General features: G+C 38.0%; 1 protein-coding gene across 3 annotated transcripts in view; it reads left to right on the forward strand.

The window, feature by feature from the left end:
• LPGAT1 (lysophosphatidylglycerol acyltransferase 1) overlaps positions 1 to 12,731 on the forward strand; it is a 73,258-nt gene extending 60,527 nt beyond the window's left edge. For all 3 annotated transcript variants that reach the window (XM_024133789.3, XM_024133788.2, XM_055084097.1), the window contains exons 7-8: positions 10,002 to 10,108; positions 12,499 to 12,731. In XM_024133789.3, the coding sequence (XP_023989557.1) occupies positions 10,002 to 10,108; positions 12,499 to 12,650 (259 nt within the window). In that variant the 3' untranslated portion in view covers positions 12,651 to 12,731. The remainder of the gene's footprint in view (positions 1 to 10,001; positions 10,109 to 12,498) is intronic.
• The last annotated feature ends 4,186 nt before the right edge of the window (positions 12,732 to 16,917 follow it).

Raw genomic sequence — 16,917 nt, forward strand, 5'->3', positions numbered from 1 at the left:
ACACCATTGTAAAGCAATTATACTCCAATAAAGATGTTAAAAAATATATTCCCTTTATTGATATTGATACTTCACTCTATCTTATTTATTTCACTGCTATTCTCTTCCTAAAGCATGGTACCTTTTTTTTTTGTTTCTTTTCTTGTTTCTTTATTCCTTTGTTTCTGTCTTTTCTCTTTTTTTTTTTTTTTGTTATAGACATTAGTGGGACACTTGGCAAAATTTGAATAAAATCTGTAGATTGTAGATTAGATAATAATATCAGTGTTGATTTCCTGATTTTGATCATTGCAGCATGGTTATATAAGAGACTCTTCTTGTATTTAGAAAATGCTCATGGGAGTATTTAGGGGGCACACCATCTGTAACTTACTCTCAAAAATTGAGGAAAGATCATATATATATCTATATATCAGAAAATATATACATCAGAAAATATATATATGGAGAAAAAGAATGATAAAGTAAATATGGGAAATAATGATATTTGGGGAATCTGGGTGAAGCATATATATGAATTCTTTGCACTATTTTTGTAACTTTTCTAAGAGTCTGAAATTATTTCAAAATAAAAAATTATTTTAAAAGTCATTAGGGAGATATGGAAAAATCTCTGTACCTTCCCCTCAATTTTGCTGTGAACCTTAAACTACTCTAAAAAAAAAAAAAGCCTTAAGAAGAATTTTTAAATGTCATTAGACTCATGGAAAACATAATAGTGATTCTCTTAAGCAAATATACCAATCTTATATTTTGCTTACTGGATAGTTCATTCAGCAAGCGTCTGTGTCTCAAAGGACGTAATACGAATAAAGATATAATAAATAAATTTGAGGCATAAACAATGCCATCTCATTGTTTATGCCCTCAAGTGGCATGTTAGTTTGCTATGGCTTTGACTGTTTCAAGGAGCAGGATTCAAGGGGAAGGCGTAATAGGCTCAATTGTCCCTGACTGTGAAGGGAAGCAGTAGTCTAGGTGCTGCGTATTTGCCATCTCCCTTTCTACACAAACCTTAAAAAGTCACTCAAAATTCTCTCCTATATGACCCTAAGTTTGCTACCTTAGAGCCTTGGTTTTTTCCTCTATTAAAGTGGATAAAAGTTTATATATGAGTTGCTGAAATTTTTTTTCAGATAGCTGAGTGGGGTTTTTTTTAAACCTTTCTAGTGGATGCAGGAGGAAGCTACAGATATTACGTTTTAGAATGTTGAGGATGAGGCCTGAGCAGCTTACCTAAGGACGATGGCTCAAAGCAAAACGTCTGGGAATTGAGTGCTGGGAGATCTTCTGATATGTTAAATTTGACAGGATCTGTTCTTGTCCATAAATCTATTTTTGGTGACAAGTAGTTTCCGCATTTCTGAGTTATTTTTGTCATACCAGCCCTGGTGGTGTCAGTTAACTGTACCTGTGGTATTGTGGCTGTCTCCAGATGGCACCTCATCATGTTTTATGCTGGCGGATTACTTTGCATTTAATTCAGTTCAGCAAACTTGAGTTCCCACAAAGGAGCAGGCACTGATGTGCACATGGGTATGCAAAGATGAGAATAGCACAGTCTGATAGAGGAAACAGACACTTAAGAAAATAAATAGAACATAAACTAATAAGCATAATTATAAAGGACAGAGTTGGCACTGAGGAGGAATTATTAACTGTAGGAGAGGAGGAGGAGGAGGAAGCCAAAGGAGCAGAGGACAAAGGTAGAAGAAAGCCAGATCCTTATCTTCCTCTGTAGGAAGTCAATGAATACACTTTAAATTGGACAGTCTAGCATGTTGTAAGCAATGTGGAAGTGAACAGCAAAAGAAAGTTGAAAGGGGTTGTATCTGGGGAACAGGGATCTGAGGAGGGAAAAAATAGGTCTGTTATTTTTCATTGCGAACCTTGTACTACTCTGATTCTTGAAAACTATATGCATATTGTTACTCTGTTATAAATTTGTTTTAAGTTTTTTAATCCTGCTGACTCTTTTAGGACAACTCAAGTGATGCCTTTTCCATATAGCCTATGTCATAAGTAGACATGCACACCCCTTCATTTAAACACAGAAATTGTTTAAACTCCTTATATAACATTTACCACATTCTGACTTTATACTTTTTGCTTTTCTGATCCCTCTGCTAGGTTATTAGGTTTTAGAAAGCACAAACAGTTTATCTTCTTCAGTGCTTATTAGCTCCTAATATGTAGTTGGCATAATTGAATTGAGGATTTAGCCATGGTGTTTGTTAGCTCACATTTGGGAGTCTTTGTGGCCTGAAAATTCTAGTGAGAATGTATAGGCACCAGCTAAGCATTATTTTATATCTTTTTTTTGAAAGTATAATTTATCTAGTGCTCTTAAATCTAATCCTGTGGATTTTGGTGGAATACTCTGTGTTTAAGAGCACATTCTGGATTACTGATAATGATTTTTATTTCTTGAAAATTAAGAGCTAATTTTTCATTGGATAGCTATTGGTATTGGAAAGATTTGTTTCTGTTATTTATTTATATCCCACAAGAACTCCTTTTATTTGATTCCAAGAGGACTGGTATTCAGTGCATTTGACACTCTGCCATATTAAAAGATTAGTTGTTTTAATATTTTAATCCTATGGTGACCAAACAATCAGAGTAATAGAGGTAGATTGCTCTTGAGGGAGCATTTGGTCTGCCCTCCTGGCTGCCTCCTAAGGCAAGAGAATGTCCCAGCTGTTCTAGGCGAATGCAAGGGTAGGTTTTCTGTTAAAACACAGCCCCACTCCCACACTCACCCCATTTAAAGCAATAGGTACTTCACCAACCTCACCACATTCTTTCAAGAGTTTAATTGGTAAAGCCAAACTTCCTCTATTAATTCAGCCTTATTTTCAATGTCACTTTTCTCCTTATAAAGATGCTTTAAATACTATTTCAGGAAATTCTTTCTTTCTTTCTTTTTCTTTCTTTCTTTCCTTCCTTCCTTCCTTCCTTCTTTCTTTCATTTATTTTTGGCTGGGTTGGGTCTTTGTTGCTGTGCGCGGGGTTTCTCTAGTTGTGGCGAGCGGGGGCTACTCTTCGTTGTGGTGCATGGGCTTCTCATTGCCGTGGCTTCTGTAGTTGTGGAGCACGGGCTCTAGGCTCGTGGGCTTCAGTAGTTGTGGCATGCAAGCTCAGTAGTTGTGGCTCGCAAGCTCTAGAGCGCAGGCTCAGTAGTTGTGGCTCACGGGCTTAGCTGCTCCGCAGCATGTGGATCTTCCCAGACCAGGGCTCGAACCCGTGTCCCCTGCATTGGCAGGTGGATTCTTAACCACTGCGCCACCAGGGAAGCCCAAGGATATTCTTTATCTCTATGGTTCTTGCTTAGTTATCCTTAGGTTGATTAGACCTGCTTTTATATTTACAGAAATAGTATATTTTTAGCGCTTAAAAAGTAATACAAATAATTTCCCAAACCATTTGACTGTACCTAGTGTGGTAGAGGTGAATAGTTTAAAGAGCACTACTTATATTACAAAACTGTGTTAAGACAGTATTAAATTATCTAAAAGTAAAAAGTCAGTAATTTGTAATACCATTCATTTAAAAAATAAAATTTGAGCTACTGTCTAGCACAGGGAACTATATTCAGTATCTGTGTTAAACCATAATGGAAAAGAATATGAAAAAGAATGTAAATATATATGTATATATAGTATGTATTACTGAATCACTTTGCTGTACCATAGAAATTAACACATTGTAAATCAACTATACTTCAATAAAATAAATTTTAATAAATAAATAAATAAATAAATAAAATTTGATTTTTAAGTTTAAATTTTTAATTTTAAAACATTCCCCAAATCAACTGTACTACAATTTTTAAAAAGACACTTCCATGGAAGAAACAAACAAAACATTCCACTAGTATCAGGATGATGTTAACTGACTTTCCTAAAAATCCAAATATTAAGGACATTTAATTTGGCAAAAAGAAAAAGAAACAAATGATTAAATTTCCTGAATAGTTATATTTCCTGCATAGCTCTGGGTATCTCCCTTGTGCCCGCTGGCTTTATTCTGCTGGAGTCTGCCTCATACCTACATAGTTCAGGGGTTACCCAGAGATCTGAATGGGGATTATACTCAGAAGTCGTGGCTCCCACTCGGTGCTTACTTCTTTCTGGGATTCCTCACTTTACAACTGCTATGGTCACCCTAATCTCTGTCCTCCGATTCTTCAACCAGTAAGACCAGTAAGGTTTTAATTACCTGCGTGGCACTAACTGGGAACTATTCTCAGGTTAAAAGCTATAAAAACTGGAAAACCAGCGCCATTCCTGTCTGCCAAGTGTTGACTCTCCTCCAATATCTGCCTGCCTTTAGTCACTCTCCAGTGCCTTCCACTAATTACTTTTTGCATTTTGTCCAGAATTTATAACTGTTACCTATGAACTACTCTACAATTACAAGAAGCAGAACTCCTCTCATTCTATTTTAATGGATGTTAAAGATCACAGGGAGAGGTGACTTTTAAGAGGTGAAAGAATAGATTTCGCTCTTAAGTATGCCCCCCATTAACTTCTCTGGCCTTTTAAAGTAGTACTGCATTGTGCCAAAATGACTATAAACATAGGCACCAAAGTCACATGGCAGTACTTATTCACATGTTTATCTATATGATTCAGAATATTTTTATTAAGGTTAATACTAAAATGAAAACATAAGATATCTGTTTTCTTAAAGAGAGCTCATAGATGGATTCCCAAGAATGTGTCCCCAAATTGACATATCCCAGTTGTGAAAACACTGCTAGCCATCTTCTATACCTAAATCAGAGCCTTCTGATTTTATTATTCTCCAGCTTAAAAATCTTTCTGTGAGAGGCATTCTCATAAATTGCTAGAATAAAGTGGTATAATCTTTATGAAGACAATGTAGCAACATCTTTCAAAATTACTAATACATTTAGCCTTTGACTTAGCAGTTTCACTTCTGGAATTTTATCCATAGATATACACACATGAATGGACATTTGCACAGTGTTATTCATTGTAACATTGTTTATAATAACAAAAGATGAGAAACTGCCCATCAGTAGTGAGTAGAGGAATTTAATGTTTACCATGTATTAAGAGATTGCAATGAAATTAGAAAATATTTTTAACAGAATGATAATGAAAATATGATCTATAAAAATGTATGGGATACACCTTAATCTGTGTTTAGAGGAAAATTTATAGCCTTAAAAGCTTCCATTAGAAAAGAAAAAAATTGAAAATCAGCCATCTGGGGCTTCCCTGGTGGCGCAGTGGTTGAGAGTCCACCTGCCGATGCAGGGGACACGGGTTCGTGCCCCGGTTTGGGAAGATCCCACATGCCGCGGAGCGGCTGGGCCTGTGAGCCATGGCCGCTGAGCCTGTGCGTCTGGAGCCTGTGCTCCGCAATGGGAGAGGCCACAACAGCAGTGAGAGGCCCGTGTACCGCAAAAAAAAAAAAAAAAAAAAAGAAAATCAGCCATCTAAATATCTATCTCAAGAAGTTAGAAAAAGAAAAGTAAATGCAATCCAAAGATAGTAGAAGACGGGATAATAAAGGAGAATTTACTGAAGTATAAAACATACAATAGAAAGAGTAACGACACCAAAAATAATTGGTTTTTTGAAAACACTGTAAACTTGATCAACTCCTGGCCAGGCTGATCAAGGAAAAAAAAAAGGTCCACGTTACTGATACCAGGAACAAAAAAGGGGACATTACCTCAGATCCTATAGTCATTGGAAAGAAAAATTAAAGGACATTAAGTGCAGTTATTTCAGAGCATCAAAAGGAGGGAATACTTCCTAGCTTGTTTTATGAGACCAGCATAACTTGGATACCAAAACCTGAACCAGGGATATTATAAGAAAGGAATATTTATAGGCAAATCTCTTACATGATTATAGATATAAGACTAACCCAGCAAAATATTTAAAATGCATTATATTTATATACTGAGAGCATATATTCCAGGAATGAAAGTTTGGTTTAACGTTCAAAATCAGTCCCTTTACTTAATCACATTAACAGAATAAAGGGAGAAATTATATAAGCATTTTGGTAGTTGGAAAAATGGATAAAATGCAACTCTTATTCATGATAAAAAAGAAAACTCTTAGCAAATTGGGAATAGAAGGGAATTTCTTTAACCTGATTAATGGTATCTACCAAAGAAATCTACAGCAAATATACTTAATGGTAAACTATTGAATGTTTCCCCCGAATGTTTCCCCCGAAAGATCAAAAATGAAAGGCAGGGTGCTCATTATCACCACTTCTCTTCAACATTGTACTAGAGGTCTTAGGCAATGTGATAAGAAAAAGAAATCGAAAGTGTAAATATAGAAAAGGTAAAAACAAAATCATCATTGTTTGCATTAATTCATCTTCCTACCTGCAAATTAAGGTTATAAAATTGTTTGGTTGATAGAGACATTCAGTCTTTACCTATACATCACTGTTTCATGCAACCAGGTACTTGAAGAGATTTTTTAGGGAAGGAACAGAGTTAGGAAAACAACTTCACAAAACTGACTTTTGTTTTTAATCATCTCCCTTTTAAAAACTCACTTTAAGTGGAGATAGTGGCTTGAGACAGGGAGTTAGGCCTTTTGCAGCTGAGGAGCAAAGATACAGCAGGGTGAGATGTGAGCTTAGCATTATATGGTGAACACTGAGGACATTTTTCCATAGAAATATGTTTGCCTAATGGCTAAATTCTGCAGGATTTCATGTACACTGCAGGTGAAGTAGCCTGTCCAGGCACCCTTAGGATCTTGTGTATCCTTGGTAACTTTCCCGGTAGGAGCCCTCATTCTCAGTTTAAATGGAGAGAGCAAAAAGAGGAGACAATAAAATTCTTGGACTATTATTTCTAATTTGAGGGTTTCTTATAATTCAAAGGATAGAAGTTATCCTTTGAAGAGATGGGAAAACAGGCCTGTTTAAATAGCCCAGGGACTCTGCCTCATTTGAAATTTTAACCCTTTGTCTCTACTCCTCTGATTGTCTCAATATTGATATTAACCGGATACACACACACACACACACACACACACACACACACACACACACACACACACACACACACACACACACACACACACTAATATGGGTAAAGCTGGCTTAGGATTCTGTTACCTTATTTACTGCTCTATCTGTTTTCCAACATCCCAAGTTTTGTTGCTGTCGTCCTTCTTACTGTTCGCCCCATCCTTGTGGGTTTACACCTTAAAAAACCTCTTTAGTGTTACTTTACTGGGGTTTTGGAAGAGCACAAAAGTAGACATGAGTTGAATCTACTACCTCCCTTGAAAAGCCAAAAGTCTGAAAAACTGGCAGCATCAGTACCTGTGGAAATGAGGTGGAAAGTTGCTAAACCTGGGAAGACTAGTTGAAATCTGTTTAAGGAGAACTCAGATCCCCAGAACCCCAACCCTATACCGCGTTGCTGGGTGCTTATTTTTTCCCTACCCTGGCAAATAGTGGAGGTCTGCTCTGGAGGGAAACAGAGGCTCTTTGAACTCAGGAACACCAGGTGCAGTTGAGGCAGAAGTCCCGTAATTAAAATAACATGGTTAGGTGATGTCAGTGTGCTGAGTGTTGAGACTCCCAGCCCTGGCATCTCACTCTGCCACCAGAAAGCTAGCAACGAGGGCTTTCCTCTCTAGGCAGGAATTTCGAGGATCTTTCTATGAGTAAATAGTGAGTTCAAGAGGAAAGACCAATTTATTTATTTTTTTTTTTTTGTGGTATGCGGGCCTCCCTCTGCCGTGGCCTCTCCCGTTGCGGAGCACAGGCTCCGGACGCGCAGGCTCAGCGGCCATAGCTCACGGGCCCAGCCGCTCCGCGGCATGCGGGATCCTCCCAGACCGGGGTGCGAACCCGGTTCCCCTGCATCGGCAGGCGGACGCGCAACCACTGCGCCACCAGGGAAGCCCGGAAAGACCAATTTAAATGGCCCAGCCAGATAATCCTCAGGGAAGATCACAGTCAGCAAACTCCACTCACAGGCAGAGAACTTTCAATTAGCTGTTTAGTCCCACATCTGTAAATGTGAGTGAGCAACAAAGAATCCCCAGATAACTGGGAATCTATTCAGCCTCCACTGTGAAAGATGGAGCCTAAAACAAACATAAGAAGGTCACTTGGAGGAACAGAGACTGTAAAGGGAAAGTACAGCTTCCAAAAATACTAATCGTACATGGGAGCTCATTAACCTTTTTCTTTACTTTTGTGAATGTTTTTAAATTCCCATTATAATTCTCATAGAAATAAGATTCTCGTGGAGATAAGATATTGCAACAGTAATAGCATTCTATAAAAAAAGGAACACTCAGAGAGCTCTTAGAAACTAAAAGTATGATTTAAAAAAAAAATCTCAGTAAAAAGTTTGAAATTAAATAGGAAATCTCTCAGAAAGGAGGACTAAAAAACAGAGATGGAAGAAAATGAATTCCAACCCTGAATCCTATATCTAGTCACATTATCAACCAGGTATGAGGACAGAAAAAAGACATCGGCAGAAATGCAAGATTTCAAGTACCTTTTCTCAAGAAACTGCTGGAGGATGTACTCCATCAAAATGTGGAAGAAATACAGAAAAAGGAAGTCATGAGATGTAGGAAACATTAAATCCACTTCAGGAGTACAGAGAATCACCAGGATGATGGTGAAGGGCCTTTGCAGGATGAAAACTACAGGCAGCAAATGCAGAATCTGGGTGAAGTTTCCTCAGGAGGGTGAAATTGAAAGGATTTCTGATGTATGTGAACACCCTGCGAGGAGATCTAGACCACAGGTCGTTCTGGCCCACTGCCTGGTTTTTAAATACAATTTTATTTGAACACAGCTAACGCTAATTTATTTATACCTTGTTTATGGATGCCTTCACACTGCAAAGCAGAGTAGAGTAGTTGCAACAGAGATCTTAATAGCCTGCAAAGTCTAAATATTTTCTATCTGTCCCTTCAAAGGATAGATCTAGAGAATTGATTTTAGACAATTGGTCCAGAGTTTGTGGTTGAATTGGTTATGTATACATAGAAAACAATGCAATTGCTCAATCTAAGGAGAACAAAAATTGGGGAGGAAAGGAAAAGTAGCCATGATTTACTACCTGGCTTACCTTTGAATATATTTACGTGATTATAATAGTGTGAACTTCAAATATTGTGATAATTAAAATGACCATACAAGTGTATTGGGAAGATGAAGGATGTACATGTGTGGTGGGAACAGGAAGAGGAAGGAGCTTAGTCCTCATCTTCGATAGTCAGTAGATAAGCCCTAAAACTGAAGAAGAAATATGGCGATAAATACCAAGGGGTAAAAATCGATTCCTCTGTGGGGGGAGAAACAAAGGGCAGAGGAGGTGGGTTGCATTTTTTCATACAAACAAATCTTTTGCAGATTTTTAAAACTGTACCTTTATACCTTTGATGAAGAAAAAAGGTAAAGAACACCTCGCCCTCAAAATTGGAAAACAAAAAAGAAAAGAAACGCCTTTTCAAAGTCAATTCTAGTATCATACTTACTCATGCTGCCACTGTTCTGTTCTCACTTGCAATGGATATATATCACTGATCATCCCAAGTCCATTTCCTGTTGAGTAAGGGCACAGACACAGATTCTTCAGAATCATTTTCCAGCAACCACGCCCAGTCAGTAAGAGTTGGCCCTGCTCATGAAACCAGTATCTCTGATATGATTAACAAAGAGACACCAATTTAGGCAGATTCTGTCCTGTTCATAGGCATTCCCACCAAAGGAACATTGCCAAGATGCATTATTTGGCCTAGCGTCTGAGTACTCTAAATGAGTTCTGAAGAAACTGCATTTTAAAACTTCACCTGTTCCAAAAACCATTCCTACTTAAACCTACAAACATGGGGAGACAGGTATTTCTCAGTAATTATTTGTAGATATAGGATAATCTAAAGCTAAGTTGTGGTTCTGAATGATTTTGACTTCTGAATTAAAGTAGTTTTTGCTTTTTTTCTGACTCTTGATAGGATCTTTCCAATTAAAGATATACCCCTGGAGACTGATAACCTTGCTGACTGGCTCTATCAGCGTTTTATTGAAAAAGAGGACCTCCTATCGCATTTTTATGAAACAGGTACACAGAGTCCCATTATACATGTTCCTGATGTTACTGATAGTTTCAAAGATGTACTTTAGGGGAGATAACCATTTTTCGATTCTTCAGATACCCTACAGGAATCACAGTATTTCTGTATTTAAGAATTTCAGCTTAGAATTTTTATAAAGACAAATTTATGTGAAATTTATTGAGGCTCTTCATCAGCCAGTGTGGAAAGATCAAATGGTGAGTATCCATTGTATAAATGGATCTAGTTCAAGAGAGTACACAGTCTGGAAGACGGCCAGCATACATTTACGATTATATGGTCTGTTTTATGAAATAGCAAATATCATTCATGTCTTGGCATTGTACTTGATTGTTTGACTCATACCGTCACCATACAGTTGTTTCAGATCACTTTTGACTGCATTTTCAGGGACTTCCCTGGTGGTCCAGGAGTTAAGACTCCATACTTCTGCTGCAGGGGGCATGAGTTCAATCCCTGGTTGGGGAACTAAGATCCCGCATGTTGTGCAGCCAAATAAATAACTGCATTTTCACATGCTTTATTCTTTTCTTTACATGGAGGGATAAAGTTTACATGTTAAGTTTTCATGGATATAACCTTATTACATTTTTCTCCTAGGGAGACATTTACCCTACGATCCCTTTTCTATACTCAGTATTCTCTACGTTCTGTGACAACTACAATGAGCGAAAAAGACCTAGGAGGCAGGGAGGGGAGAGGGAGGAAAAAAAGGAAGTTAGGAAGGAAGGAAATAACATTGGTAGAACACCAGGCATACCAAAGTGCTTTCACAGTTAGCTGTGCCATAGGTCTATTTTCTAGACCCTGCAATAGGGATAAAAAGATGAAGAGAAAGTTGTCCCGGGCCTGAGAATAACCATGGGGTTTTAGATTAGTAGAGGCCCAATTTCCTTCCCACCTAGACTTTTTTGGTACAGAATTAAAGTAGATATTGAATCAGACTATCGAAGGTCTAATACTAATAAGCAAAGGCTGATACGGTTAATTACCTTTAAGGCTTTTTTCTCTATGTTTAGGGTTGTTTCACTTTGTCCTCAATAGGATTCCTTCCTCAACTCTCCGACCCTAGGGCTTTGGAGTAGTGCATATTAATATGACAGGAGTAGGACATTGTGTAGGCCATTAGAATTCCTAGTAAGACTAGTTGAACAAGATGCCTGTCTCTGCTGTGTGCATTCCTTGGTCTTACTCTAGAAATTTCTTTCAAGATGAGATAGGATGGGTATCTAAGAAGGCATCAAGTGATTAAAAGGCCAGCAAGATCTGTCTTCTTTTTCAATCTCAATCTGTTTATGATATTTGGCCTAAATAGTAGCAACAATAATAGAAACTCTTCTTTAGAAAGCTATTTGTATAACAGACCTTGAAACTTAAAAGCATTCTCTGTAAATTGTTTGTGAGAAGCAAATCCTCTCTTGAATCAGCTTATCCTAGGGGATTATCAGCAAGGACAGAGACTATTTGAAATGCTGAAGAGTGTTTTCAGGATGACCTTAGGTAATATTGCTCCAAAGTGGTCTAGCCTTCCTTTCCAGAAGAGAATTTAAAGACATCTGTTTACTTTGTGTTTTTCCTTTTTATTATTAAGACATATTCCATAAACCATATTGCCTTTTGAAAATAATATCAGTAATTTACAACCCCTTTTGTGGCAAAAACATTTAATTTGTAAATAGAAGAATTAGTATAAATTATGCTATTCTGGAAATTTTTTCTTTTTTATCGGCCTCACCACACGGCTTACAGGATCTTAGTTCCCCGACCAGGGATTGAACCCAGGCCCTTGGCACTGAGGGCACAGAGTCCTAACCACGGGACTGCCAGGGAATTCTCTGGAAATTATTTAATTGAGTCACACATCCTGTGTCCTGGCCATTGTGGAAATCTATAGGGATGCAGTGGAAAACAACGCAGCCATGGTGCCTTCCGTCATGCAGTTTATATTCCAGCAGGAGACAGAGAGTAAACCAGTCTGTGGAAAAAAGAAAAGGTAGATTGGAATCAATACAGATTGTGGAAAGTGCCAAGAAGGAAATAAACACGGAGATAAGAGTGACTGTCGGGGAAGGGGAGACTAGATGGGTGGTATTTTTCTGATATTGGAAGAATGCAATGAGCCTGCCATTCACTGAGGTGGAGGAGGAGAGTACCAGCCAGAGAATAAAGGCAAAGACTCAGGGAGGCAGGAAAAGGCTTAGCGGTTTGAAAATTGTATTTCAAACGATATCTCTCTTTAAGAGCAACAAGAAGTCACAGAAGATGCTTTAAAAAAAAAACAAGAGCAAAAAACTCTAGTTAAACTAATGTTCAACTTTTATTCTAGGACACCTACCACCACAGTAAAACAAATTAATATTTCTATCTTGTCTTTTAGGGGCTTTTCCACCTCCCAAGGGCCATGAGGAAGCTGTTTCCAGGGAAATGACGCTCAGCAATACATGGATATTTCTCATACAGTCTTTTGCATTTTTGTCAGGCTATATGTGGTACAACGTCTTTCAGTATTTTTACCATTGCCTGTTTTAGGAATTGACTTGGACTTGTCAAGGTCACCACAGGAGCTTGGGCTTTCATAAGCGTGCATTGTTTTACATGTACAAATCAGAATATTAAAAAAAAAGGAAAAGGAAATTCAATGGATGGATTAATATTTATCCCCCTTTGGGATATTTTAAAACTCTACTAAAATGAGGATCAATAATATAATGACCTGCAAGTATGTTTTAAGGACTTTTCATGTTTTAAAAAGATACACTCCACCACACATTTAAGCAAACATCACTTTTGGAGAAGAGGAAATCATAAAATCATCCTAGAAGACTCTCTGAGACAAATTCTGTTGCCACCAGATATCCCTGTTAATCTAGTTCAAGCTCAGAAAGTTGTACGCATCCGTTCCTTTTAGCTAGTAGTCTCTGTTAGGCAGTGCTGTAGAGCGCCCTCCTCTCCACCAACTCTTGCTGTGTTACTGGTAACCTCGAGGGGAGCTGGTTGGCACCTTCTGAAGAACTCTTTCCCTGTTGTTCGCAGCGACACTCCCATCCTCCACAGCTACATGAAGTTCAGTGTCAAGCATGCTCTGGGGGGCAAAGCGGTGTCCACTGGACATATTCTGGTACTAGAATGTGTTCTTCAGAAAGACCAGCTCAGTCCAATGCTGTGTTTACATGCACTAGTGCTTCCCCTTGTATGAGGGGTGGGTCACTTGATTTATCTTCTTGTATAGAAGGCATATCATAGGTTGATGATTGTCTTTTACAAAATGCACTTTTATCAGATGCATATATAGCAAAGGATTAGTACTATAACCTAAAAACAAACATAAGCATAATCAGTGCGTGGGATCTTTGAGAGGCTGCCTGTCTGCACGTGGATCTGTGTGCTGGCGCTCTCCAGCTCTGCCTGCACTGGGCACCAGCCACACCGAGGCTTCCGTCCCGCTCCGAGCCTTTTTGTTTTTTCTCCATTTTGCATATTAGCATTAAATGCATATGGGGATGGTTGAAACAAATTAAGGTAAGACATTTGAATGATAAATTTAAGGTGAAATAGACTAGTTTATTAGAAAAATAAGAGATAAGCCAGACGCTGGCTTCAGATGGTGACAAGTTCTCACGTGGCACCCCCTTAACACATCAAGGAGCTGCCCATGTCAGAGTGATGTAACCAGGAGAGAGACCAGCAAAAAGGCTTCTCAGTCTCTTCCTAATTGCTTTTGGAAAGGATAAAGTCAAGTTTCTATTTCTAGAAAACTTCTTTTTCTTAAATTTGTCACTATGTTCATGTCATTGACCTCATAGTAGAACCAAACACTTCTCAAAAAGTGCTGGCATGCCATCAGCCCATCACCTGCACTCCCAGTGTTGAGAGAGAGGCTATTTTTTGGCTTGGGACTATAAAACTATTTAGATCCTCGTGAGCCAGTGGTAGTTATCTGTGATGTGAGCATTGTAGGTTCCCCTATCGCCACTAATCGTACAAATGACAATTTTGAGAAGTAGCCAGAAAATAAAAGTAAAGGCTAGTGCTATCTATTTTTCAATAAACCAAAAAAACTGAAAAGATGTGAATTTTCTCCCAGTTATGTGGGAAAGGCAAAGCAACACCAAATCAAAGCCCACAGCATCTTCATTTTTAGGGTTAATTCAATGCCTATGTGAAATAGAATGATGCGTTACCTGAAATACCTCATTGAATATTAGACTGCTACTGGTGAAATGCAGGAGACAGTGTTAATGTGTTTGGTTTGGTAATGGTTGTTATAAGATGCAGTTTTTTGGAAGTCTAAGCATTTCCTTACGTGTTTTACAGTGACAGTGAATAGGTGAAGCCAATCTCAATATAGAGGTATGGATAATGATAGAAAGGAGGATAGAAGCTTAAAGATGCTTCTGTTTGAGGCCCGGCAGACACTACTTGACAAGATGAATTGAAATTGTTCATTTGAGAGATTAGTCAGCCATCTGGGGGATAAGTTGCTCACTGTCGAGTATGGCATGCACAGTCCTAGCCAATAGACCTTTTCCTCGTTGCTAAGCAAGCCACAGATAGCGTGGCCAGTTCTCCCATCCAAAAAAAAAAAAAAAAAAGAGAGAGGAATGCATACATGCATATATAAATGTGGTTTAGGGCCACTTTTGCCATCACTGTGCTCCAAAGGAACATGGTATTGTTTAATATACTGTATATGTTAAACAGACTATTATGTAAGATGCTTTACTTTTCAAGCACAGTCATTTCAACAGTCTGTAGAGTGACAAATACCAATAGATGTGTGAGTTGACTTTTGAAAATAGATCTGTGAGTTGTAAATAGATGTGTATTTGACCTGCCCTATCCCTCTTTGATTCTTCATCAACATGTTCTCTCTCTTCTGTTGGCAAAACGTTTGAGAGCATTGATAGTGCTTTCCTTATCAGTAACTGGAGTTCTCCTGCTTGTACTAGGGAATGTAAAGAGAATCCATCTTTTTATATGGCAATCAGGGAAGCAGCAATATGCCACTGTACAGAACTGAATTAAAAGTCCTAATTTGTATTTTCTTTGCAAAGTGAGATCAAAGGACGTTTAGAAAATATACATTTTGTCAAGGGGAAAGAAAATAAAACTGTGCCGGTTTTATGCCTGTAGCTTATTGAATCTCAGCACTTCTTGGTCTCAGCTGATCTGCCTAGATTCACACAGCAGAGAGGGTTGAGAACTCCCTGCTGGACCGTGGTCTCAACGAGTCGCAGTGAGGGGAGCATCTGCTTGACCACAGGCAGGCGCAGTGACTACAGAAGTGACCACCCCAGCCGTTCATGCTTAACTTCAGAAACTGTCATTGGTGTTGAAATATACAGATATTGTGGAGAAACCTATATGCCAGTAGAAGGTAAAGAAAAATTACAGAATGGAAAATGATGTTTTGGATGGGCAAACAAGTTGAGAATCTAAATGGTAGATTTTTTTTTAAAGCTAGCTATGAGTTCAGATCTGTCATGTTATTAAGTAGTTGTTAAGATTACAACCAACCCTTAATTTTCCACAGTAAAAGAACTAGAGATTACTGGATAGTTAATCCAGTAATAAGTCATAGTAAGCCAAAAATCTAATTGTATTTAGGTGTTTGAGTTTTTATTATCATCAAACTTTTTTTCTTCTAGGGATGCATATTAATTTTAAAAAATGATTTGAGTTTATTAGTTTCTATTGCCTATATACTTATGACTGTTAATGAGTAGTGGAAAGATTTGGAAAGACAGCTTCAGGAAGAGGAAACACAAAAGCCTAAATAATCCATGGGCTAGAAAAGGAATCCATGAATAATCAAGAGTTGGCGGTATTGTAATTTTTCTTGAGCCTTTTTGTGAAAATGAAATGTTAAATCACCAAATGTAAACCTCGGAACATCCCTGTAGCGTTAATAGTGTTTGGATCGGTGTTAAGAATGCCTCTCATTCTTTGCTCACGTTACTCACTTCTGGTGGATTTGTCTTAGTAACGTTTCCTGACAATCACTTCTCTACAGACTGTTCTGAACTATTGGGACCTGGTTATAATCGTAGAAAGTTAATCATGGATAGCCTTATTGGATTCTTTTTATATTTACGAAAAAATTTTATTTGCATTGCTGAATAGGAAGAGTCAGTTATTTCCTTCATTACATAGGACCTCCTTCCAGAGTTACCATTATGAGTATGTCAGCTCTGGTCCACAAAGGATGGATAAAAATGGTTCTTCTTATTTTTTTGCAATGTAGTGCTGTGAATTTTACATCTGTTAACATGAAAGGCAAAGTCAAAGCCACCCTGGGCAGCAAGTATACTGGTTCACTTTATGATACAGTAGAGACTAATAATACGTTTGGGACCAAAACCACCTAAATTGGACATTTCTCAGTCACAAAGGGGCCAGGTGTTCTCTGGAACAGTCACTGGTTGGTGCTTTATTGTAATCATTTTGCATTGATACCCAACAATTAGGAACTGGACCCTGAGGATAAGCTGAGGGTGCTGAACTGTTGGGGCAGGGTGACTGTAGCTATATGGAAAATAAAATAAGGGTTTTTCTGCAAATTTCCATTTGAGGATTTTTACATTTAATATTTTTTTAAAACAGTTAAAAGAGCAAAAAAAAGTTTTAAGTGTAATCTAGTTGCACACATATTTTAAATGGCTTTATTTTTATTGTGTAAAACTGTTGAACACATGACTGTGATGCACAAATTCTTTACATGTAAGGAGTCTATGCATTTTACAGTAACTCATTTCATGATTGGGTAATGAAACAGTTGTACATTGAATTGCCATTG

This window comes from Physeter macrocephalus, chromosome 4 (genome assembly GCF_002837175.3).
Source record: "Physeter macrocephalus isolate SW-GA chromosome 4, ASM283717v5, whole genome shotgun sequence".
In the NCBI taxonomy this organism is placed as follows: Eukaryota; Metazoa; Chordata; class Mammalia; order Artiodactyla; family Physeteridae; genus Physeter; species Physeter macrocephalus.